This window comes from Pithys albifrons, chromosome 1, assembly GCF_047495875.1.
Source record: "Pithys albifrons albifrons isolate INPA30051 chromosome 1, PitAlb_v1, whole genome shotgun sequence".
NCBI lineage: Eukaryota > Metazoa > Chordata > Aves > Passeriformes > Thamnophilidae > Pithys > Pithys albifrons.
Genome location: NC_092458.1, coordinates 64,870,595 through 64,894,126, shown reverse-complemented (window position 1 = coordinate 64,894,126; position 23,532 = coordinate 64,870,595). Strand labels below are relative to the sequence as shown.

Genomic DNA, 23,532 nt, shown 5'->3' with positions numbered 1-23,532 from the left:
AGTTGCATGTTTTACAGGTCATGGCCCTGGAAATATCTAAGTGCCTTTACAGATAATATATTTTAACTGATTACACTTATTTCAGATAACTCAAACAAATTTTGCACTTTGTTATGTGTTTCCTTAAGGGCATTTGGTCCACTTTGGTGCCATGAAGATATCACTCCCAAAAACCAGAACACCAAGAGTGCTGAACAGCTCACTAATTTTCTGCGCCATGTTGTATCTGTGTTTAAAGATTCCAAGTCAGGTAGTAAATCTTCTTCCTTTCATAACTAAAAAAAAATTCCCTCATGGCCATACTTAGTGTTTATCCTCTGACTTAGTAGATCTGCTTATGCAGAAGCACAACATATATGTCTTAACAAGGATATATGAAAGAATTGTCTTTAAAAAGTCATGTTAGATTAAATTATGGCTAAATTTTAAATTTAATATTTCTTCGAGGCTGTTGATAGAAAGCCTTTTGGTTGATTCTGACAGATAAAATCACCTTATGTCCTGTTGGTAAAATACGTCACAACTACTACGAAAATGTACTTAGGTAAATTTCTTCTGGCAATAAAAGTTTAGTTTTCATTTATTATGTTTTCAGAACATAATAAAGGCAAAGTACTGATTGTATTTTGAAAACCAACACAGTTACTAATTAAATATTTTCAAAGATCAAAGCAGAATGCAGCATCAGTATTTATATTAAAGATCTTATCCAAAGTTTTTTGAAGTGAATAGAAAGACTCCTAATTTAACTTGGCTTTTGGTTTGGGAGTCTTCAGAAGTTACTATGTTTCTGCCAGCAAGAAAAGAGGATGGCTTGAAAGTTTGACCAGGAATTGTAAAAAAAATTAATCAGATTATTAATTTCAGACTCAGAGTTTTGTTCTGCAGTTTATTTTCTTGCATTCTGTGTGAAATAAATGTAAGCAGTGAGAAATTTCCCAAAACAGACATTTCTGCACCTCTGTTTCTCATAGGGTTTGCAGAATACACTAACACTCATATCCTCCTCACAGAGTTTATGACCCACAGTAAAGTCTGTCATAAAAAAAAAAAATTACATGCTATTCTTTTGCTTAGGTTTTCATTTGGAGCAGCATCTGAGTGAAGTTGCTTTACAAACAGCTCTGTCGAGCTCTTCCAGACATTATGCAGGGCGCTCTTTCCAGATATTCAGGGCCCTAAAGCAGCCCCTTTCTGCCCATGCATTGTCTGACCTCCTGTCAAGGTTGGTGGAAGTTATTGGAGAGCATGGAGATGAGATTCAGGTATGCATGTGTACATAATGCTTCTTAGTACTGTTGATTCAATGGATACTTATTTTAAAATTACCATTTTAACAAGGTGTTCTGGAGTCAAGTGATGAAGAGTATAATTTGGCCTTAGAAAAGATTACCCCTGAGTTTACTGAATTCATACGTGCGTGCCTTATCTAAGCCCTCACCAAGCTATTACAATCTTACGTAGCTCTAAAGAGAGCAACAAGTATCTGGTATTTGTCACTCAAAATGAAATCTTCATAGTGACCATTTTTCCCTTTCAACATAATTTTGAGCTTAACGAATCCATCATATACCTGATGCTGTAATCCAACAGGATGAAGTAGACACCATCTCATTCCTCAAATGTTAACATCTTTTGAAATAATGAAATCCACACCATCCATAATAACAAAGCTTACACTGACTTAACTTCATACAGACCTTTCACTGCACTATGATGTTCACTCAGTTTAGCTAAACAGACAGAATTTTTACAATCAGAGGCTGTTTATTGGAAGATTCAGGACTTAATAAAGAGCAATGCTAGCTCTTAGTAAGAAATAGACTGACATCACCTCCATATTTTACTTGGGAAATGAAACTGCCAGAAGATGACAGTAATATTCTGTCACAATGGCTTGTGTAGAATTTAAATCAGTGACCTGCAAGTCAGAGGTTCAGTGGGCCATTGCCAATCCCCTGATGAGATATGCGCCCTTTTTGCATACATTCATAGGTCATTCAGAGGCAGAAAATAAAACACATTTGTAGTGACATTTTAATGTTCAGGGCAGTGGCTTTCATGTGAATGTTGTTCTTGTCCCAGGAGAAATTATGGGTTTTCATTAGGTGCCTCTTCTTTTTATGAACTGGAGATTTTTTAATGTTTCTTTTTTGAATGTCTTTGTTGTAATGGTTAACCTTATGCATTGATAGGGGTATGTAATGGAGGCACTACTTACCTTGGAAGCTGCAGTGGATAATCTGTCTGACTGTTTGAAGAACAGTGATCTTTTGACAGTGTTATCACGGTAAGAGCCTGTTCTCCTAACTATGTTCTTTTTCAATGTCTCATAATATTAAGTGTGCAGTTCTGCAGCCTAAGAGCAAAAAATAATTTTGATGAGACTGAGTTCATTTGTAACCTATAGAGAACTAGACTATGACCACATTTCTGCCAAATTTTGCCATAGTTGAAATAACATTGATACAAGTAATGGAACTTTGCAATGCATTGTAAATTCTGCCTGGCTGCCATATAGCCTATTATACTGCCATATAACCTTGGCTATAACCTACTTTAAATCTTTTAAAAATACTGTATTTTTGCACCTTTGTATCATAAACCTGAAAATATATCTGGGAAGGAACATGGATTTTGTAATACTGGTTTCATACAATCTGTCATTCTCAGGTGAAGTACTCCTCAAGAAGTAAATGTTCATGACTTTTTCTCTTCAATAAAACTAGGGAGAATTTTGTTCCATGTATACATGGATTTTGCCAAATGTGTAGACCATCTTTATGAAGACGGTGGCCTGAAAGTAGACCTTTGTATATTGAGGGAAATTGCAGGCTCCTTCTATAACCCAACTGTTGACAGTAGTGAGGGGAATTAATGTCTGTCTGACTTCCAACAGTAACAACAGAATAGGTAATGTTTTTTTAAATGTCCTTAAGTTACCATGCTTTACATGCAGCACAAAAATACAAGGGCTGTCATTTCTGAAGGTGGTAGGCAGGGTGCTGTGCAAAACACAAGAACACAAACAGTGCCTTATGACAGAGTAAAAAGGGGGAAATATGCTTCTACTTTCTAAACTAAGAGCTCTTTATTTAGTGCACATTTCAGGAAAGAGCAAGATGGAACAGGGAGTATAAAGCACTCCAGAAAGCAATGGGATGCAATATACTTTACCCTGACACTTGTTTCTATTATTAGATTCTCTTCAATTGCTGTAGACAGTAGGGACTCATAGTGTACGAGGTAGGAGTGGAATCAGAGATTTAGGAATTAGCTGTCCTGCAGAACAAATTTTCCTTGCATGTTTCAACACAGCATGTTCATCTGTACAGATATTTGATAGGTATTGTCTGGATCATCACTTGGTAATCCATGAGGAGGCATTAGTCATTGAATGAAAACACCTGCTCTTTCTGTAAACCATCTTGAAGAGCTGTTGGGATACAGGCAGGGGAGGATGCAATGACAGCAAGGTTTCTGAAGGACCTGTACTGGCAGGAGTGTAGGCAGTCACATGACAGGTTTCTTAAGGGTAATGTGTGGTGTATTTGTTAAGATATGCTGTTTTTTTCTGCCCACAGTTCTCACATTAACCAGTAAACAATTGTGCATTTTGCCTACTAGCTGTGCCAAGTTCAGGACTTGCTCCACTGATAAGGGCATTTTAAAGACCAAAGTTATTTTCATTCTGCCACTGTCCCATTATATAGGCATTTCCACAAGTCACTTCACAACTCTGTATTTCTTATCCCCATGTTGTTTTGCCTGTTTAGACTGTAGGCCATTCTGCTCTGGTTTGGTGCAGTGCCATATGAACCTCATTTCTGTGGCGTCTGTGGGCACTTCTGAAGAAAAAGGCAGGCAGCAATAGACAGTGTGGTGTTTAACTTCTCCTGTTTAAATATTTATTTACTGTTTGATAAATACATAACTTGCATCCAATATGAGCAAGTTTCAAACTGTGTATTCATACTGTAATGTATGTTATATATCTTGGTTTCAGTTCATCTTCACCAGATTTAACATCAAACACCAAACTGACTGCAAACCGGAAGAGCACAGGACAGCTGAATGTGAACCCTGCAAGTGGCAACACAGCCACTGCTGAACGGAGCAGGCACCAGAGGAGCTTCTCTGTGCCCAAAAAGTTTGGAGATGTGGACAAGTCCTCGGACCCTCCACGCAGTGCCACACTGGACAGAATTCAGGCATGCACCCAACAAGGCCTGTCCTCTAAAACAAGAAGTTCATCTTCTCTAAAGGACAGTCTTACTGATCCATCCCATATTAACAATCCAACCAACCTACTGGCCACCATCTTCTGGGTTGCTGTAGCTTTGATGGAATCAGATTTTGAGTTTGAGTACTTAATGGCATTGCGGTTACTGAATAAACTTCTGGCTCATTTGCCACTAGATAAAGCTGAAAACCGGGAGAAGTTAGAGAAGTTGCAAGGGCAGCTGAAGTGGGCAGACTTCTCAGGGCTTCAGCAGCTACTCCTGAAAGGATTCACCTCCCTTACTACCACTGATCTCACACTACAGCTGTTTAGTTTGCTGACACCAGTATCTCGAATATCCATGGTGGATTCTTCTCAAGCTATAGGTAAAGTCAGCATGCTTTCCTCTATTCCAGTTTCTGCTGCATTGACATTTGGGGACAGATCTCATTTGGCTGTCTGAACAAAATCAAAAATGGCAATTTTTCTTTCTCTTTTAATATAGCAAAATGTACTTTTGCTTTGAGCTGGGTGGGCTTTTTTTGAAATTTCATAGCAATAATAACATGTTTCTAAAACGTGACTCTATTGCACAATAAGGTTTTGGACGAGACCAATCATGTATTATTTAACATTTCATTTCTAGGTCTTAGCAGCATATAAAGTTTCTGAGTGATGACAAAGTAAACACATGTAAGGGGATACTATCAAATTTTCTTCAACCTATTTTGGTCATTTTTTCTGTTGAATTATTTTCAGACTATATCAAATTACTTGATTTTAAATTAGTGTGTCATGGAATTTTCCCTAAAAATACAAATATCAAAAACTGTTGTAACTCTCTACATAAACTACAGTAGCACAATAGTGAGTGAAAAGAGAGGCCTGGTTTATAATGAAATTAGTTAACATTTTGAAATTCCTAATTATTTAGCTGAGGTGACCACTTCTTAAATATATTTCTTGAAGAGAGTTTCTGCACTGTCCAAAGTTTTACTCCTCCCTTTCAGTCAGAAACATAGATATTAATGCAACTGTCCAGGCTTCACAACTAAGTCATGACAAGCTTAGACACAGAGCAAAGGGATGAATGCCATGAACAGCCTGCCCATCTCTAAGCACCCATGTGGTGCCTGTGTTCCAGACTGCAGTTGGGCAATTCACACATGGGCTGTGACAGTACCATCTGGAGGGATCTTTTCTTTCCCCTGAGTGCAGAGGAAGACTAGGGAAATTGTGATCCTAACTTAGGCACCTTGTTTAATTGTGTAGAATGAGAGGGAATGAATGGTTAGAAAATTATTTTCATAGATCAGATCTGTTCTTTTTGAAAAACTGATTGCGTCCAGATACAACTACTTGACTTCTGAGCTCCCACCTGAGCTCGAGCAGTTCTTGTTACAGCTGCTGCCTGTAGTTCATCAACTACCTCAAGCTATCAGTTGGTGCAGAGGAGCTGAATCCCAGTCCAGGCAGCACTTGGTGCAGGAGCCATCACCCAGCTTCAAAAGCACCCATTTGAGTAGTCTTAGCTGACCTGATATATCAGAAATTTGATTTATTATTACCTTGAACAGTATAAAACTATGGAAGCTGTGCCTGGCAGCCTGACCAAAACAGTTGTTTATTGGTCAATACTGACTGAATTTCTTCTTGTGTTTTAGCAACAGTAATGAAAGTGCCACCAGTCAAGACTGTCAATAAGCCAGTCAAGTGGGAAAGAGAAACATGATCTCTAACAGGAATGTGCAGTGGTGTTTGCAGAAATAGGTTCATGCTTTACAAGTGATATACTGAATTTTCACACTAAGGCCCCTTTAAGACAATTGTGGTGTGGCCAGTGGTGTGAATAACTTGACAGAGTCTGTGTGTTTTTACAGCTAATGTAATATTGAAACTGTAACCTGCCACAAAATCCCAGACTTAAAGATCACTGTGGCTCTTGCTTCCCAAAATATGTTTTGTTCTGTATTTTCCTATTCTAGGATTTCCACTGAATGTTTTGTGCCTCCTGCCCCATTTAATTCAGCATTTTGACAGCCCAAACCAGTTTTGTAAAGATATAGCCGAAAGGATTGCTCAGGTATCAAAATCATTTACTGTTTTATACATTCTCAAACCCTGTAAATGCAGTTGCCTTGTTTTTAATATCTTTTAACATTTATATTTAATTAGGTTTGTTTGGAGGAGAAGAACCCCAAGCTGTCAAATCTTGCACATGTCATGACCCTTTATAAAACACACAGCTATACAAGGGACTGTGCCACCTGGGTAAATGTGGTTTGCCGTTACCTTCATGAAGCGTTTGCTGATATTACTTTGAACATGGTTACATATTTGGCTGAGGTAAGTTTTTGAAAACCTTTTACTGTTCTAACTCTTCTGTTGCCTAACAGCCCAAAGAGATGAAGTCTACTGTGGGCTCTCTCATGCTCTTATTTATAATTAAAAATAAAAAGCGGAAATAAGCAGAAAGAATTGCTACTAAAAATCAGTACTGAATGCTAAAACAAAAGTTTATGCATCTTAAAGCATCTTCCTTCATCAGACAGTTGGATTTTCCACTTTGAAATCGAGAGGAAACTGGACATTTATTTAGATCCCACTGAGGATAAGGGAAGGACTAATTCCACAAGGGTTTTAGCAGCAAAATAAGGTAATACCTGCTGTATAAGGATCTGGTTCTTGATACAAATTTATATTCATTCCTTGAATACTGAATGGTTTCATCTTGCTGCTGAGGTTTTCCCCTGTGTTCATCGCTTACTCCTAACATGCCTGGGTTATGAGCTGATGCAGTATTGTTCCTGGGGATCCAAGGCTCAGTTCTGCTTTCAACATAAGGCTTCTTGATATTCTTCCTCTCATGTCAGATCAGTATCAGGACAACATTTTCGTGCAGGGTTCTCGAGTGAGATGCCTTCTGTCTCCTCTCTCACCCAGGGAGAAGGCAGTTGTGTATTCACAGAATCACAGACCCATTTAGAATGGAAAAACCCTTTAAAATCAAATCCAACCACAAACTTCTAAGTCCACCACTAAACTATGTCTCCAAATGCCACATCTACACATTCTTGAACACTTCAGGGATGATGATTTCACGACTTCCCTGGGAAGCCTGTTTCAGTGCTTGGCAATCCTTTTCAGGAAGGATTTTTTCCTGCTATCCGATGTAAACCTCCCCTGGCACAACTTGAGGTCATTTCCTCTTGTACAATCACTGGCTACTCTGTAAAAGAGACTGACACCTACCTCTCTACATAAATTAACTAACTTCTTTAAAGCAGCTTTATTTTTCAGAGCAGATTTTTCCCCCCTCTGCCAAAGGATCTACAAAACCTCCTTAGACATCTCTAATACTGGCTACTCACAGATTTTTCAAGAGCCTGAATGGCCAGGCTGTGCTTCCACAATCACTTAAACTTCAGAGCAAACTAGGCTGTGCTTTCTCAAGTTGCAATTCCTCACCTTGTTTGCACATGGAGGTTTTAAATTAACAGTCATATATGATCTTAATTGATAGTGAAAGCCGTGACCCTCCTGTAGGAGGCTAAAACAGGTCCTTGAGGTTTTTCAGTCTGTTTTCAAATTAAAAGACTCTGAAGAACTACTAGCTCTTTGAATCCTCTAAAGCCGAGTGTCTCCTTCACAGCAGAAGGTTGTATTACTAGTAAAGAACTGCTATAAAAATTAAAGTGTTTAAATTCTTTGTCCTTTGCTTTCCCAGCCTTAGGAAAGTGTTTACCCTTCTGTTTTCCTGCAGTGCTCTATGCAGTCGCTGGTGCTACGACAGCTCCACCAAGGCCATTGCTCATGATCTGGCTCCCCTTAAAACAGGTTTAGATTTGCATGTGGACACTCCTGTGCAGCTCCCCCTTGCTGTAGATTGGCACCATGCTACTGTATTAACAACAAGTCAGGCAGGTTTTTGACCATAATTAAGACATTCTTTACATAGCACGAACAGCAGCAGGACACAGAGCAGTAAGCACCACTTTCTTTCTCTGTATTTACATTGACTGCAGCTCTGTTGAGTCATGTCTGGCGAATATTCATACAGGCATAGAGTAGCTGTCAGTCTGGTGGAGTTGCAAGAGGCAAGAAACTGTCTTGTTCGGCCTGTTGTGGCCCTGAAATGTTTTTTTCCAGCATTTAGAATGTTTCATTGTTTCTTCTTGGTTAATCCCAAACCAGGATAAACCATGTGCCCCTGTCCCTGTAAACCAGCTGTGGGATATACTGTCAATAGCCAAAGACAAGTAGCTTAACAGCCTCTCTGGGCAATCTGCAGTTGAATGTTGTAGCCATTGGTTACACAAACTTGGACTTTAACAATCCTGGTTCAGTCCCCAGGGCTTGGGCAGGAGGGAAGTTGTGAGACAAGCAGTGCTTAAAAGTAACAAAGGAAATCCGTATTGCAACAGTGCCCCCTCTGAACACGCAGGTGTACCTTCAGAAGGAGACATGGCACCCACTCATTAAGGCTGTGAGGACAAATGGTCTCGGCAGAATTTAGGAGTTTCAATTATTGACCAAAGTTTGCATTTAAAATATTTGATGGCAGGTAATTGCTTGTCATTGAGCGATATGATTCTAGCATACAGAAGACATTTCACATGTGTTTTTATCCAAACCTTGCAGTGACAAGCAGTGCTCTTTATTTAGTTTTACATATGTTCCATTCATGAAAAATTATAATTTATTCTAGAAAAATATGGGGGCATTCTTAGTGTACAGTTGAGGAAAAATCACTATTTAATAGTTCAGTAGAACTCGGAAACTGCACTACCAAAATCAGCATACAAATGTATTACTGAAAGCTTAGTTTGATTTTATGTTAGACTTTGGCATATTAATTTTTAAAATTCAACCTTTTATCATGAGAGCACACTCATTCTAGGATCATACCTGAATTGACATGGGTCACTGGTTAAACTAGTGACTCGTTATGTCCATGGCAATGCTTGGACTTAATTAGCTAATGCAATTAATACAGAAGAAGGGACAAGAAAGCATAGTGAATAGTAATATGACCATGGTAGATTTTTCCACCTCCTCCCTGTTAGATAGAAGATTGCTTGTGACAGAAGCATAAGCATTCATAACCTGTTCAAAACTGAGGAATCAGCAGAAACTATTGCAAGGGGAAGCATACCAGGCATTATTCCACTAATGGCTTGTCTGTCGCCATGGCTTCTGAAATGCCTTCTTTATTTCCTCAAAATGTTTTACTAAATTCATTAGAAACTTTCAGAGATAAAGTTCCTACAACACCTTTCTAACCAGCAACAAAGACAAAATTACCATTATTTCTCAAGAATTCCTTTTCTTGTCGCAAAAGGGATTGTCTGATGCAGTAGACTCTGTTGGAGAACAAAACCTTTCCTTTCTATCTGATCCTAAGAGAAGGCAAGAAAAAGTCTATAACCCTGTTCTGAAGAAGAGTTGCTGAGAACATTTTATCTCTCAATAACAGTATCTATAGGGCTGAAGGTATCTAAAGGCTGAAGCTGATTGCCATGTAGTACCTTTAATTTAAAAATTCTTGCTGTCTTTTGTAGAAGAATAGATAAATGTAGTGAGTTCCATTTATTATGCTGTTAATGGAATTTGCCCACTTTGTTTTATGAATCACTAATTCCTACTTGCTTTCACTGATGAAAGAAATCAGAAAACATGTACTGGGGTAAGATAGATGTGTCCCAACTAATCATTCCAATTTGTCTGGCATGAAGTGTTCTCAGTCAGTAGATGGAGGAACCTTGTCATTCAGACCAGCAAAGATAGCTAAAAAACAAGTCCACTTAGACAACAGTTGAAATTTTTCTCTTAAGGAAGACATAAGGCAGTATAGAGTGTTTATAAGTAGTTGTTTTCTAGGTCCTAATAACTCTAGTAGCCAATGTTAGAACTTTTTTTGTCGACCTGAATGGAAGGAGGTATTGAGCTGCTGGTAATCTCCAGCATAACATAACTGAAATCTGGGAGGTGTGACAGTGCCTGTCACCAATGAAAAAACATGCTGGCTTCCAGAAAATTTTCAGGTGAGATATTTCACACATATACGAATATATCATGGCTGTCTGTACGCATCTGGAGTTACTGTCATGTACAGATATGAGCTCAGTTGCCTTTCCAAGGTTCATTGTGGTATTCCAGGAACTACATGTAGGTGTCCCAAAATTCCGGGATTCAGCTCAAACCCTTCTTTGTATTAGTCTCTACAGTAAGAGAGCCCAGGGACTCCATCTCCTCCTTAAAAGAAAATGTTTCTTTGGCAGTTACAGCCAGTGAGCCCTGGCAGTGAAGTATATTTGGATAAATATTTATTGGTGTCTGAATAGTAGTAGTTTTGTTTCTTCAGCATGTTTTCTTTTTTTCTCATTGACTTTCAGCAAATGTAGACATAAAAAGATACTTTCCTGTTTTTATTGGATGTGCTTCCCCAGTAACAGTGTAAAATTTTACCTACCAGTTTACTCAACTGCTGAATGTGTTTTCTGGATAAGTTAGGGCAGGCATATGTAAAATTTAACAGGCTAGCATTTTTCCCAACTTAAGCTCTTTTTTGCTTCACACCTATATCATTATCAGTCCTGAAATGATTGTAAAATGGCATTACAAAATCAGTGAGTGAAGAAAGATTAACAGTACAAATGGTATTCATGAAAATAGTAGCTTTTTCCATAAGAACAAATGTCTCAAAATTCAGTTCTATTCACTTTTTTTTTCTTAACAGCTACTAGAAAAGGGCCTTCCTAGTATGCAACAGTCCCTCTTACAGATGATCTACAGTCTTCTTAGTTATATGGACCTGTCAGCTATTCCTGTGAAACAGTTTAACATGGAAGTGCTAAAAACCATTGAAAAATATGTACAGGTAAATACCTTTTTTATATTTAATATAGGGACTTAAGCAGTGTTTAATAATATAAGCTGATTTTCTTTATAAGAATTTAAGACTAGATTAGCAGAGAGGGCTGCATCTGTCTAGTGTGGTACCGAGTTTGCAGACATCCTGATGCCTCACAGACTGTGCATTCCCAAATAAGATGCCCAGCTGTGTGGGAAGGGTTAAGCTTCAGCTACAGTACCTTGGAGCAAGATTAATACCATGCAGAGCCTGGATGACCACTCTTTAATTATTAGCATGAGGGAGATGTGGCATAAGTACTTCCCTTCAGAGTTGTCTATTCCCTGATTCTTGACAAGTGAAAAATACATGTTTCTACTAGGAATTCACAGTTGTAAAGAACCTGTATCAAGTCAGATTTTAATGAAATGGGGATTCTGCAATGGCCCTTATATTTATTTGTACTGATTAGGGCATTCAGGGAGGAGGTTTTAAATCCTTTGCCAAGTTGACCTTGTCCACAGGTGTCTCAGGCTGCAGGCCAGTTCCCTAACAATGACACCTTGGGCAAGTCTTGATCTCCACTGTTGTACATACCTTGTCACTGGCCAAGAGAGAGAAATGATAGGACTATCCCAATTCTACATTTTTATTATGTGACAAAAAATATGACTGTAAAGTGTAAATAATCTTGAATGTGTATGAATCTTGTTTTCTGTTTGCTGAGTAAATATACCTATTTCTAGAGTATTCACTGGAGAGAAGCCTTGAATATCCTGAAGTTGGTAGTTTCTCGTTCTGCCAGTTTAGTTTTACCTTCCTATCAACATAGTGATCTTTCAAAAATGGAAATACATCGAGTATGGAACAGTGCCTCCAAGGAGCTACCAGGGAAGACTTTAGAGTTTCATTTTGATATTTCAGAGGTACTTTTTGTAATTTTGCTACTTAACACATTAATTCTGTTATTTGGTAATGCTAAACCCATGTGTTGCAACTCCTTCAGAAAGCTAAAAAAATAGGAAAATTACCGAACTGAAAGTCTCTCTAATTCTTTTTGATTCAAAGTGACATACTTAGTGACCCATGATGGAGGGCTCTTTCCAGATTTTTACTACTTTTTTTTTTAGTTGTATTTAAAATTATCTGGTGGAAGAGCTGTAATATATAAGTGCACTATATGTAACCTGGGATGCCAGTGTTGTCTCTGTTAAACACAGAGCATACCATTTAAGGGAGTGCTGCCTGACTTAAAACTTGACTTTGTTACAGCAGTCTTTATCCTGCAAACCCTGTGCATCCTGTAACTTTACAGAACTGAATGGTCCTATAGACTTGAATGGGCAACTCACTTTATTGTTGTGAGGCTGCAGGATTGTTTGCAGCATTATAGATTTATTTCATATAGATAATAATGAGCTACTGAGGTTAAAAGGACATATAAATATAAAAAAGGCAGCTGGTACTTTTTGCTATTCATGTAGGTATAGTTCTAGAAAATGCTGAGCATCCTGTTTTCAATCCAAGAAAGCATTTCAGTATTTGTTGGAAAAGGGCCAAGGTCTTCATCATTCTTAGGAAAAAAAGTAGTAAAAAACATGTGCAAGAAATGCAGATTTACAGTAAATTTCATAGGCTTTCTGGGTTTTTTTACTGGTTCTCATGTCAGAAACTAGTGTGACAGTGCTTTAAGTGCTGTCTATCCGTGAACATAAGCACTAGCTACTAAATATGGCGGTTGTTACTCAGATGTCCACAGTGGGAAATAACAAACATACCAAGTGACATGGAATTTAGTGTACTCCCTGTTTTATCTCTGTATATGATTTTTAGAGTAATCTTTTCCTCCAAGTGAAGCAATATGGCTTTTGTAAGTTCATCCTGAGGCATGGTACTAATGAATAATAATCTCTGTTTCAGACTCCAATTATTGGGAGGCGATATGATGAGCTGCAAAGTTCTTCTGGACGGGATGGCAAACCCAGGGCAATGGCTGTCACCCGAAGCACTTCTTCAACCTCATCAGGATCGAACTCCAACGTCCTTGTTCCTGTGAGCTGGAAGAGACCCCAGTACTCTCAGGTAGGTAGCCCACAATTCATTAGCAAGTTGGATTAGCGCAGATGAATTAACACACACTTTGGTTCTTAAATGCTTGTGCCCTGTGCAGTGCTCCTGGCTGGCTGGGGCAGTGGCAGCACAACATCTGACTGTGTGTGCTGAATGTCCTTCTTGGACTCAAAAATGGACTGAGTTATGTCTGTCTTCTATCCTGACATTTTTGTTTTTCTTTCAGCTTGCAGGAAATGCATCTCTTTAAGACCTGTCAGATTTAACTAAAAATGACAGATAAGTTCAGCTATTAGCAAGGAGAGCAGATAGGTATCATGTTCAACTTTGAAAGTGTTGCTTATTTGAGAAATTGAGGAAAAACGAACAATTTTTCTAAAGGTGATATTTGATTACCTCTCTGGTTTTGATTATCTGCCAGTTAGAATAAAACCATGCAGATTAAATGTATCTATTGCTCTTTTCTTTTTTTAATATAGAAGGTTATATAGCAGCGACTCAGGCCCAATTCTGCAAAAAAAAAAATTATGCATGTGCTTAATTTTACGCCTCTGACTGAACTGTCTTTTTGAAGTGATGCATATAATCCAATATTTCCTTATCATGCTCAATGGATTGCATAGACTAATTTAAATATAATAAACAACAAAATCATTAACAGCTATTTTTATGTTTCCTTGATGCATAGTTGCTCTGAGAGCAATCCTTTGAGCACTTAATGACTAATTCTTTGGTTGGTTCCTCCTAATTAAAAATTACTAATGTATGTTTCAAGCCACCAGAAAAATGCGTGGTTAAAAAAATGCTCACTTGAGAAACATCTTGTTTTCTAGAAAAGAACAAAGGAAAAGCTGGTGCATGTCCTTTCCCTGTGTGGTCAGGAAGTTGGGCTGAGTAAAAACCCTTCAGTAAGTAGCCTTGTATTGACCATTTCTTTTTGCCATCATGTCCTGAACTTCAAAAGTATAGAACTGTGTTTCCCAGAGTTGCTGACCAGATTTGCTTAGTTTTCATGTCAAATTACTACCACTGGCCGCTGTACTGGCCCAAGCTGTGTTTCTCAGCACAAACCAGTGAGTGAATGGCCCTCTCACTTAAAGATTTACTTTCAGAGCTAGGTATGGTTTTCCTGTGAGAGATCTGTGATGCAATAGGCTGTCCTTATGCCATCTCAGTGGGTAGAAAGTAATGACCGCTGGTATTACCAATCTAGAACTTCAATAAAGTAAAAATTAAATTACAGGAATAAAATGGTGGGAGGGTGCATGTGTCTGATTTTTCCATTAGACAGTAGTTCTGATGTTACTCTTTAAAAATTAATATTATCTGGTGTCAGGAAATGGGCGATAGATCATCCATGGTGGGAAGCTCTTAAAATAGTTATTAAATATCTTCTACAGAGAAAGGAAAGTTTCTGAATGTTTTCGAACATGGTGTATGTAACATGAATTATGGAGAACAGGCCCTTGGTTTCTAAAAGGCAGGAACTGTTAAATTTTTGCAATTAAATTGCAGATGTAAGTATATTCAGTAGGAAAGAAAAAATTAGAGCTTCTTGTATTTTCTAATCTTGACATATTTTTGAACACCTTTTTAACTAGAGGGGGTTTTTAATGAAGTTACTATCTTGCCCCCTTGACTGTATTTTCTCTTCTAAGCTCTCTGACTTTTGTTCCTATCTATGTATACAAACATCCAGGCAACATCAATCTGCTGCCATTAGGAGGTAGCTGTAATATTCTTGGATGTGTTCCCACAGTATGAAGTTGTTTCTTTGTACAAGTTTAATCTGAAGGCACCTGTCCAACATAAATAATAAAGAGTGTTCTAAAAATACTCAGTGAAGGAATTAGGTGTGTACTGGAAATACAGTCCTCTGAATAACCAATTACAGCTTTTAGGAAGAAACAACCAGAGGGAACAGTTTGTTACAAGAGAACTCCTTTGAATTGTAGGTGATTTTTTCTTCCTGTGGTGATTTGGATCTGATTGAGCACCAGACGAGCTTGGTGTCTTCAGAAGACGGGACAAGGGAGCAGGAGAACATGGATGATTCAAACAGTGAACAACAATTCAGAGTCTTTAGGGACTTTGATTTCCTAGATGTTGAGCTGGAAGACGGAGAGGTACAGTATGTTTTCTCTAAAACAGCTTTTTTATTAAAATGCTTTTATACTTGTACTAAACACTACTCTTCTTGCAACATAAAACTTAACTGGTAAACTATAAACTTAGTTTTAAGTTCAGAATATTTATAATGTTCACTTAGTGTTTATTTGAGTAGCATAACAGTAAAAGGCTACCACACCCTTCCCTTCTGAGTCTGCTTTAGGAAACACTGCAAAACTGTTACTGGAAAATGAAGCCTCTGTTCTAGGACCTTTTCAATGAATTTACTTTTAAATGAATTTATTTTAAATACAATTTTAAAGGTCTAAATTGCTAACAAAAATATATTTGCTCATTAAAAACCTATAAAATGAAATTGTTCCAAATCTGTTGGTTCATAAGTAACCCTCTGAAACATTAATTCAGGCCTTCAGGCTGCTTTTGTTCCTGCAGCTGCTGATGAAAGCACTAATGCTTGGAGAGCTGTACCTTCCACTCTGCTTAGGTGTCTGTGATTTCATCATTTCCTGTAGGAGCTAAACAAAATCCTCAGGGCCCAGATCAAGTCTTGACAGGTGAAGCCTATCAGCTCACCTTGAGCTGAAACTGCTGAGAGGGAAAAGTTGGAGAACTGCTGAATTTTTGGGGACTTCACCCTTTAACCTTGCCTATATCTTTCTATTTGGTTGGGAAAGGCCAAAATTTAATATCCATTGCCAAACAAGTCTAATAATTTTGTTGCTATTTAAAAGTTCAGAAATTGTTAGCTCATTTGAAGGACTTAAGGTGCAGATGTTTAGCAAACCTAACAGTTTAATACTTTGTCTTGTCATAATCTGAACTCAGCTTTAACATGAATTCTCTCAGGCATCCCTCTTAGCCCTGAGAAGAACATGTGTATAGGTAGAAATAATCATTTTTCTACCTATTTGTATTACAGTAGTAAAATAATTTTAAGGAAAACAGACCCCTCAGGTGTGAACTCCTGTACATATGAACTTCTTTTGTTTCCCCAATGAAGAGAAAGGATGAAGGAATGGAAAAAAAAAGTCACGAAGTCCTTATTTTTCCAAGTCAGGAATTTCTGTATCAAAATACAGTAATATTAGCTCACAGCTGCCCATGACTTTGCTAAAAAAATTAAAAAGGATAGTTGGCAGCAATGGTTTAAAATACATTAGACAAATACAATGAAGGAAATCTAATGATCCAAAAATCAATAAATGATATAAAACAACAGTGCCAGTTTTTTTGTCAAAAATATACTGGCTGCAGTAATTTCTGTGTTTTAAGTGCTTTCAAGATACTACAAGGGTCTGAGACTGCAATTTTGGCTGAGTATCACTTGATAATTTTTTGTTCACTGAAATTCAGGAATTTCTTTTTTCTCTTCACCAGTTAAAACCATATAGAGAGTATATATGTAATTATGCAGAACAGTTCCTATCAAAATGAATTTACCATCATGGATTTCTGCAAAGATTTCTTTTATACATGTGGCTAACTTCAAGACTGAGGCCTAAATTAATTGATATCCTAATTGTCTTAAGTTGGTCATGTAGCAAATATTAAGCTTCTCTAGTTTGATGTGAAGTAAAATGAAAAATGTAGTCTTTTACTTAATACAGTTTTTAAATTGCCATGGATCTGAAACCTTGCATTCCAGGGGTTAGTCCAGACTGACTTACTCTACTGTTTTAAAAATAAACAGATATTTTAGTCAAGTTCAGACCTGATGTAAAAGGCAACATCTCCAATGGCTGAGTTGAAACTGTTGTTATGTCTGTCATATCTGAATTTGGTATATTCATAAACATGAAAAAACAGTGTTAGAAAACTTAAGCTAGCAAGAGCAACCTCAGTCTTTCAAAAAACTCCATATGATTTAAACAGGCCAGTGATGAACGAATTATCCCCAGACCACAAGATGTACTTGTTTGAAATTTCATAAAGATGTAAAAGCAAGTAATAATTATTTTCAAACTTGAAAGATAGGCTGAAGAGTTGAAGTTTTTTGGATAATATTTGATACAATTGTAGGCAAATGTTTGTCTGTGATGTCTTTAATACAGTAATTTTACATAGATTCTTTCTATTTGTTTTTCTATCTGTTATATCTGCTACCCAGGAGCTTCAGGTAAGAATGCTACTTGAACTCAGATGTGCCAGCACATGTTATGCCTTCTTGCAAATTTGTATTGTAGAATAACATCATAGTTTTGCTGTTGCCTCCCTCCTTCAGTGTGTGTGTGGAGCGTGAGGTGGGGGGTGCTTGCATTTCTGACAGGTGCTTCATTTTTTGTCTTGGATTAGATATATTTTTGAGGTCTTTTTCAAAAATTCTGCTTAATTTTAAGGTTTTTTTGACATGTTCAACAGTCTTCACAAATTTTAAAATATATTAATTTTAATATCAGTGTTTTTCAAATTGAGCTATTTCTCCTTTTGATACTTTTGTGCATGAATATGGAGAAACTTCATTATTTATAAGAGAGTAAAGTTTGGACCATTTGTTTGTAAGGGCAAATTACATACAATTTCTAGCTTTTCAGTTGTGGTATATTACCTCCTGCTAACATCTTGTTGAAGCTGATGCCTGAGACCTCTTAAGAAAGTTGCTTACTAGATTGAATTTAAATGAATAAATAAATTGATTCCTACAGCTTAATTTAATTCAGCTGTATGATCCTACCAACTTTGCTGGACTCCTTTACCTTGTGAAGAGAACTGTTAGGATGCATCAGTTGCCAGTTTGGGACCGAAATTGCTGTTTCTCATATATGGAGAGAACTAAAATGATAAAGAATTCTAATGAGTGGTACAAATGATAAAAAAATGAGCAACCACAGCATTTTGCCTATTGGTTTCTGATAGTTCGTACATCAGTTATTATGCAAACACAATCCCAAAAAAAATCTTTGTGTTTAAATGCTTGTGCACTAAAAGATACAGCCATACTGAACTACTGCTTACTATGCAGTTCCACAAAGGTTCTGCCTATACCCTACAATATTTCAGTGATTCCACTAACTTTGCATACTTTCACAACATGGTAAGGGTGAAAACTTGTGCGAAAAAGGTTTTGCATGATTCTTACTGGTGGAGCTTTACTGCTCTCCCCTACATAGGATTACTTCCCTTTTTACTGCCCTCCTGTCTCTCCTTTCCCCTGGGTTATGATAAAGTTTAGAGCAGCTGCAAGGGCACATCAGTTCTTTGGCAGAGGCTGGGGATTGTGGGAAGTTCTGTGTGGTACCTGCTCACTGCTTGCCAGACACATTTATAACATGTGTCTGTTTTCTGCTGAATTGATGTTTATTGCTGATGATTTTCCAGATAGAAGAGCTTTGCTTTGGAGAACAGCTTCTCAAATACATCTTTGCTCTTCTTGTTAACTGTGAAAGAAAGATTGCTTAACAGACTACAAAAACAACAACTCCATCTTCATAGACCTGTGCTGACCTCTTGTTTCAATTCTGCATGATTATGGGTGGCCCTGTAGCAAACTTACACTATTCCACCTACTATGCATATTTGAGTTACACTGTTTCATCTCTCTTAACCCTTCTATCCCTTCTATTCACTATCCCTTCTAACTGCATGCCCTCAAAGTGTCCCTTTCCATTTTTCTTCTTATTGCTGGCTTCCTTCTTGAAGACATTGCAGCATATAACTGCAACAGGAAATATTCCATAGACATGGGCTGCAGTTTACTGATAGCTTTACTAGGCATCATGAGGATCAGGGTGTGATGACAGTCATCTTTGCTTGCTTGCTTATTTATGTCATTTTGTCCTTTGTTAGTTCAGTAAGTGATGTGTTTGTGGAGGATGTCTCATTGCTGCATGTGTCCTCCAGCCATTGTGGGGGAGAATGGACAACCAAAGGACTTGTTAAAATAAATAGCTTGGAAGTGAACAGTCATTTTTCTGATGTAAAGAAGCTTAATTTTTTAAAACTTAGATGTATGTTGTTCTCTTGCCTTACAAAAGTACTATATGATACCAGTCACAGGATGAAAACACAGGGTTGGTTCTTCTAGTAATATGTCAGGCTTCATAACAATTTCATGTTCTTTCATTTTTTATTGTAGTGCATTCCTTAGTTTTGAATGTTCTTGTGAATTACAGGTCTTGCATTTCTGGGTTATCTTTTTCCTAAAAAATATTTTTTTCTATTTTCATCGTATTTGTTTATGAACAGTGAGCTTAGTCTCACAAAACTGAACTTCCCTTCGTTTTATTCATATTCCATGGTCAATTGCATTAAAGGGTAAGGATGCAAAGAAAAATCAATTCGTGCAATTGTGTTGATTGTTAAGGGGGTAAGATTGCAATTCAATTGATTGCATTTTGGGCAGTTTGCTCCCCATTCAGTTAATGTCTGAGTAGTCCTGAATGGGGATTACTCAAGTGTTTAAAATTACGACTGCTTAAGGGATCTTACTCAACTGAGACCTCTTTCTCTGCAATTGCACATAAGTTTGATCTGCATAAACCAAGGAAGTGCTCATAGTCACTGATTATTTTAGACAGATTTGTATTTTTGTCAAATTAATATTTAAAAGATCACTGTCAGCTTGAATTTTCACCAATTGACTTACTTGTTTAAGAGTGTTGCAACTTAGAGAGTCTTGTTCTAAAGTCAGCCCTGAACCTTACAAAGAAACATTTTTCTCTACAAATTGCCTTCTCATTTTGATGCAGTATTGAAGGCTTTCACCCAGATAAAGTACCCAAAACTGTAGCTGGATAGTTCTGGGGAGACCTTTCTTGTTGTGTAAGGCCCCTTTTGCCTCTGCGGGTTCATAGCAGGAGCAGTTGTGGACATGGTCCTGCATTTGCTGGAGGCAAACCTGGTTAGACATAGGAACAGAGTGAGGATTAGGGAAAAGGCATACAGTCCACTGGAAAATATATAAAGTACACAAATGGAAAAATGGTGGAAAATTAATTGCCATTTTTATACATGAAAGAAATCAAGTGATCCTTTTTTTCAGTTCACCAGCCCAGCAAATGGTTATGCAATTTGCTTAATGCACTCAGCTTTATGTAACTGCATGTGAGATCAGAACTGAAAGTATAAAATGGTTGGTCAATTTGACTGTGTCCTTTTGAAAATGTGTAAATCCCAGGCAGTGCTTATCAGGCTGCTCTCAAAATATAGTTTCAAATAATTCAAATGGATTCAAGTTACAAAAATAACCAACATGGGCCTAGAATAAGGTGTGCTGCTTTAGCACATTTTGTGCGTAAAGGAGGGGTTTGTTCAAATCTACTCACCATTATAGTTATGTATATAATGCAAATAATCTAAAATCTTTAACATAAGTTTTGTAATTGAACCATTGTTATGAACCGTGCTCCTAATACTTTTAAACATCATGGAAAAATCCTCTAAAATTGCTTTCAAACTTTTCTTTTGCCTGTCATTGCTCTCCTGGTATTGACGAGTGTATATTCTTAAATTAGCAAATGCATGAGAAACAACTAATACTGAAAAGACTGAGTGCTCATTTAACTGCCATTTCCATGCTTCTGCTCTTATCTCCAGGTGAACAAACAAAATAATGCTTATATCAAATTTTTATTATATTTTGCATAAAAATATTTCTGGAGCTAACTTTGATTAGGTGTTTGCATACGATTAGTTTTAAATCAAGAAAGCTGAGCCTGTATCTGATTTCAGGGTGAAAGCATGGACAACTTCAACTGGGGAGTGCGCAGACGGTCCCTGGACAGCCTAGACAAGTGTGACATGCAGCTGCTGGAGGAGAGCCAGCTCTCAGGGAGCACGCCCAGCCTGAACAAAATGAACCATGAAGACTCCGATGAGTCATCAGAGGAGGAGGACCTGACCACCAGCCAAATCTTGGAGAACTCAGACCTAGTAAGTGGCAAACTTGAAATTTAACAGCAAAAAAAGTGTCGTGTTTTTGAATTAACTGGGCTTTTAGTTTCCTCTGCCCGGGTGTAATCTCATCAGCTGAAATTGGTGGGTGCATTTTCCCTTATTTGCAAAAGTAAACAGGAATTTTAATGCAAAGTTTGAAACACAAGAAACTTATCTTATTATTTGCCTATTTTTACTACATGACAATTTTGCACAATAGGCCAATAGTAAATATTTCTAATGTATTTAATGCTTAAAGAAGGAGAACAATACTCCAGGTTGGTAAACTGTCAGATTTACTTTGTTCACTTCTGGGATGTTTTTAGTAAAATTCTTGTGGCAGAAACATTGAAAAAATTGTGTCTGTGTACAAACTAAGAGAGCCATCATTGCTGCTCTTTAAGGCGGTGTCTGCTTTGCATGTTCATGAAAGCAGTGTGTGGTGGGAGCTGTATACTTAGTTCTTTTGTGCTTTTGTTGTCTTTTAAACAGATTATAAATCTTTCCCCATCTGAGGATGCCAATCATATTGACTCACTTTCTACATCATGTGACACAACTTCAGCAGACCCTCATCATTTTAATATAGGAACATCCGGCTTTGATGTGTCTTTGCCCGATGTGAATAATCTCCAAGTGTCTGAAGGAGCCAAGGTGAATACATCTTTTTCTTTCTTTTCCAACTGGACTGTTTTTTCTAACTCTGTAACAAATGTTTTTTTGCTTACACTTTCATAAAGGATTTGATCTGTGAAATCAAGTACATTCTGGCTTTCTCTGTGCAAATATCATAGTACAATACATTCTCCTGCTCCTGCACTTTCATACTGTTTCCTTTCTACTTCTACTTTCTTCATGAAAAGATTTTATTTATTGTTTCTTAAGTGTGTTGTGCTACACATGCACCAAAATACTACAAGGTCATTGGAAGACAAATTCATGAAGTGGCTACAAGTTCCAGCCCCAAGGCAATATTCTTTGTTCTTCATGCTGATTTAAAAGAATGATATGCCAACTCATGTAGTGGGTGTGTGAGTGTATTCTCGGACATTTTTTTGTGTGTGGGGACCTATTGTATAGTTGCATGCACTGGATTCAGTACTTGCCTTTTGGCAGACACTCAGAAATTTTAAGTTCATGACCACAATATTAAGCCATCCTGGGGGTTGGAGAGGAAGGATTTGCGAGGATACGACAGCCATGTTCAGCACGGTTTATTTCAAAGAATTGTATCAGAAGATGAACATAGAGTAAGGTTAGTAAATTATTATCAACATGGGGATGGTTTATTTAATTTTCTGTTTGACAGTACTTGCTTGTGAGAGATCAGGTGAACCTACTCCTCTCAGTGTCCCTCCAGAAATATAATCTGGGTTGGAGTCTTTGTGCAAAATTAGTGGCTTTATGATACTGTTGCCTTATGTCAGTAAAGCTTCTCAGTCATGTCTAAATTGTGTGACTTCTGCAGAAGGAAAGAGCAGAGTGTATGAGACAGGGGTAGGAGAAGAATATGTCTTGAGTAATCATTGACTTTCATTCCACTTCCTGCCCTTGGTCCCCTCCAAATGCAGCCACACAAAGAATTGATACAGTACTGCTAACACTGCAGATAACAGAAGTAATAGAAACTTTTTTGAAGAGCTCACAGAAAATGAGGCTGGAACTGTGCTGAATATTGAACAACTTGTTCGTGTCAGAAACCTCTACAGGAGGAAGAAAGGACAGGAGGAGGGAAGTGCGGGTAAGGATAGGAAAGGAAGGTAACCTCTCCAAATAGTGGTTGTGGAGAAGGTAAACTCATTATCATTTGTCAAAACAACTGTTAGTAGACACGTAACCACATAACAACCATAAACAGCAGAAGTTGGCAGAATTTCAGTTCAGGAAGCAGCAGTCAGAACAAATGCAGGTGGCTGATCTCATGCATCCAGCTGCACTAGCTGTTGCTGTGCACATTAACAATTGCAAATCACAGTTCAGGAGTTTCATATGTGCCTGGGGTTTAGTATCTTTACTGTCAAAATTTATCTAATGTTCCATGTGCCAAAAAAAGAAAAGTTTGGGAAAAGTAAGTGAAGAGTGTAAAATTACAGTAGTTTCTTGTGGGGTTGACAGGAAACTTTAGCTAGTCCTGGTACAGGTTCCATAATGGTGAAAAATGTAACCCAGGTTACCTATGTTACAAAGAGGTTTGAATTGATAAGCACAGATTGCTTTCTTAGTGAGTTTTTTTTTGCCTCAAAGATATTTTCTTCCAGTTTGCATACTTCTGTATTTTATCTCAAAACACATTGGAGTAACACATTTTGTAAACAAAGTTAAAATGTCTGGGTTTTTATTTATTTTAAGGAAGAAGTTACCCAGTTTTTAGTCAGAAAACTTGGAA

At 37.5% G+C, this 23,532-nt stretch overlaps 1 protein-coding gene across 6 annotated transcripts in view; it reads left to right on the top strand.

Annotated features, from left to right (window-relative positions):
• FRY (FRY microtubule binding protein) overlaps positions 1-23,532 on the top strand; it is a 251,531-nt gene that overhangs the window by 205,311 nt on the left and 22,688 nt on the right. For all 6 annotated transcript variants that reach the window (XM_071553058.1, XM_071553050.1, XM_071553032.1 and 3 more), the window contains 13 exons: positions 129-250; positions 1,078-1,265; positions 2,196-2,290; positions 4,007-4,608; positions 6,208-6,305; positions 6,398-6,568; positions 10,962-11,102; positions 11,822-12,001; positions 12,996-13,157; positions 13,979-14,053; positions 15,101-15,271; positions 20,943-21,143; positions 21,639-21,800. In XM_071553058.1, coding sequence (XP_071409159.1) covers positions 129-250; positions 1,078-1,265; positions 2,196-2,290; positions 4,007-4,608; positions 6,208-6,305; positions 6,398-6,568; positions 10,962-11,102; positions 11,822-12,001; positions 12,996-13,157; positions 13,979-14,053; positions 15,101-15,271; positions 20,943-21,143; positions 21,639-21,800 — 2,368 coding nt within the window. The remainder of the gene's footprint in view (positions 1-128; positions 251-1,077; positions 1,266-2,195; positions 2,291-4,006; positions 4,609-6,207; positions 6,306-6,397; positions 6,569-10,961; positions 11,103-11,821; positions 12,002-12,995; positions 13,158-13,978; positions 14,054-15,100; positions 15,272-20,942; positions 21,144-21,638; positions 21,801-23,532) is intronic.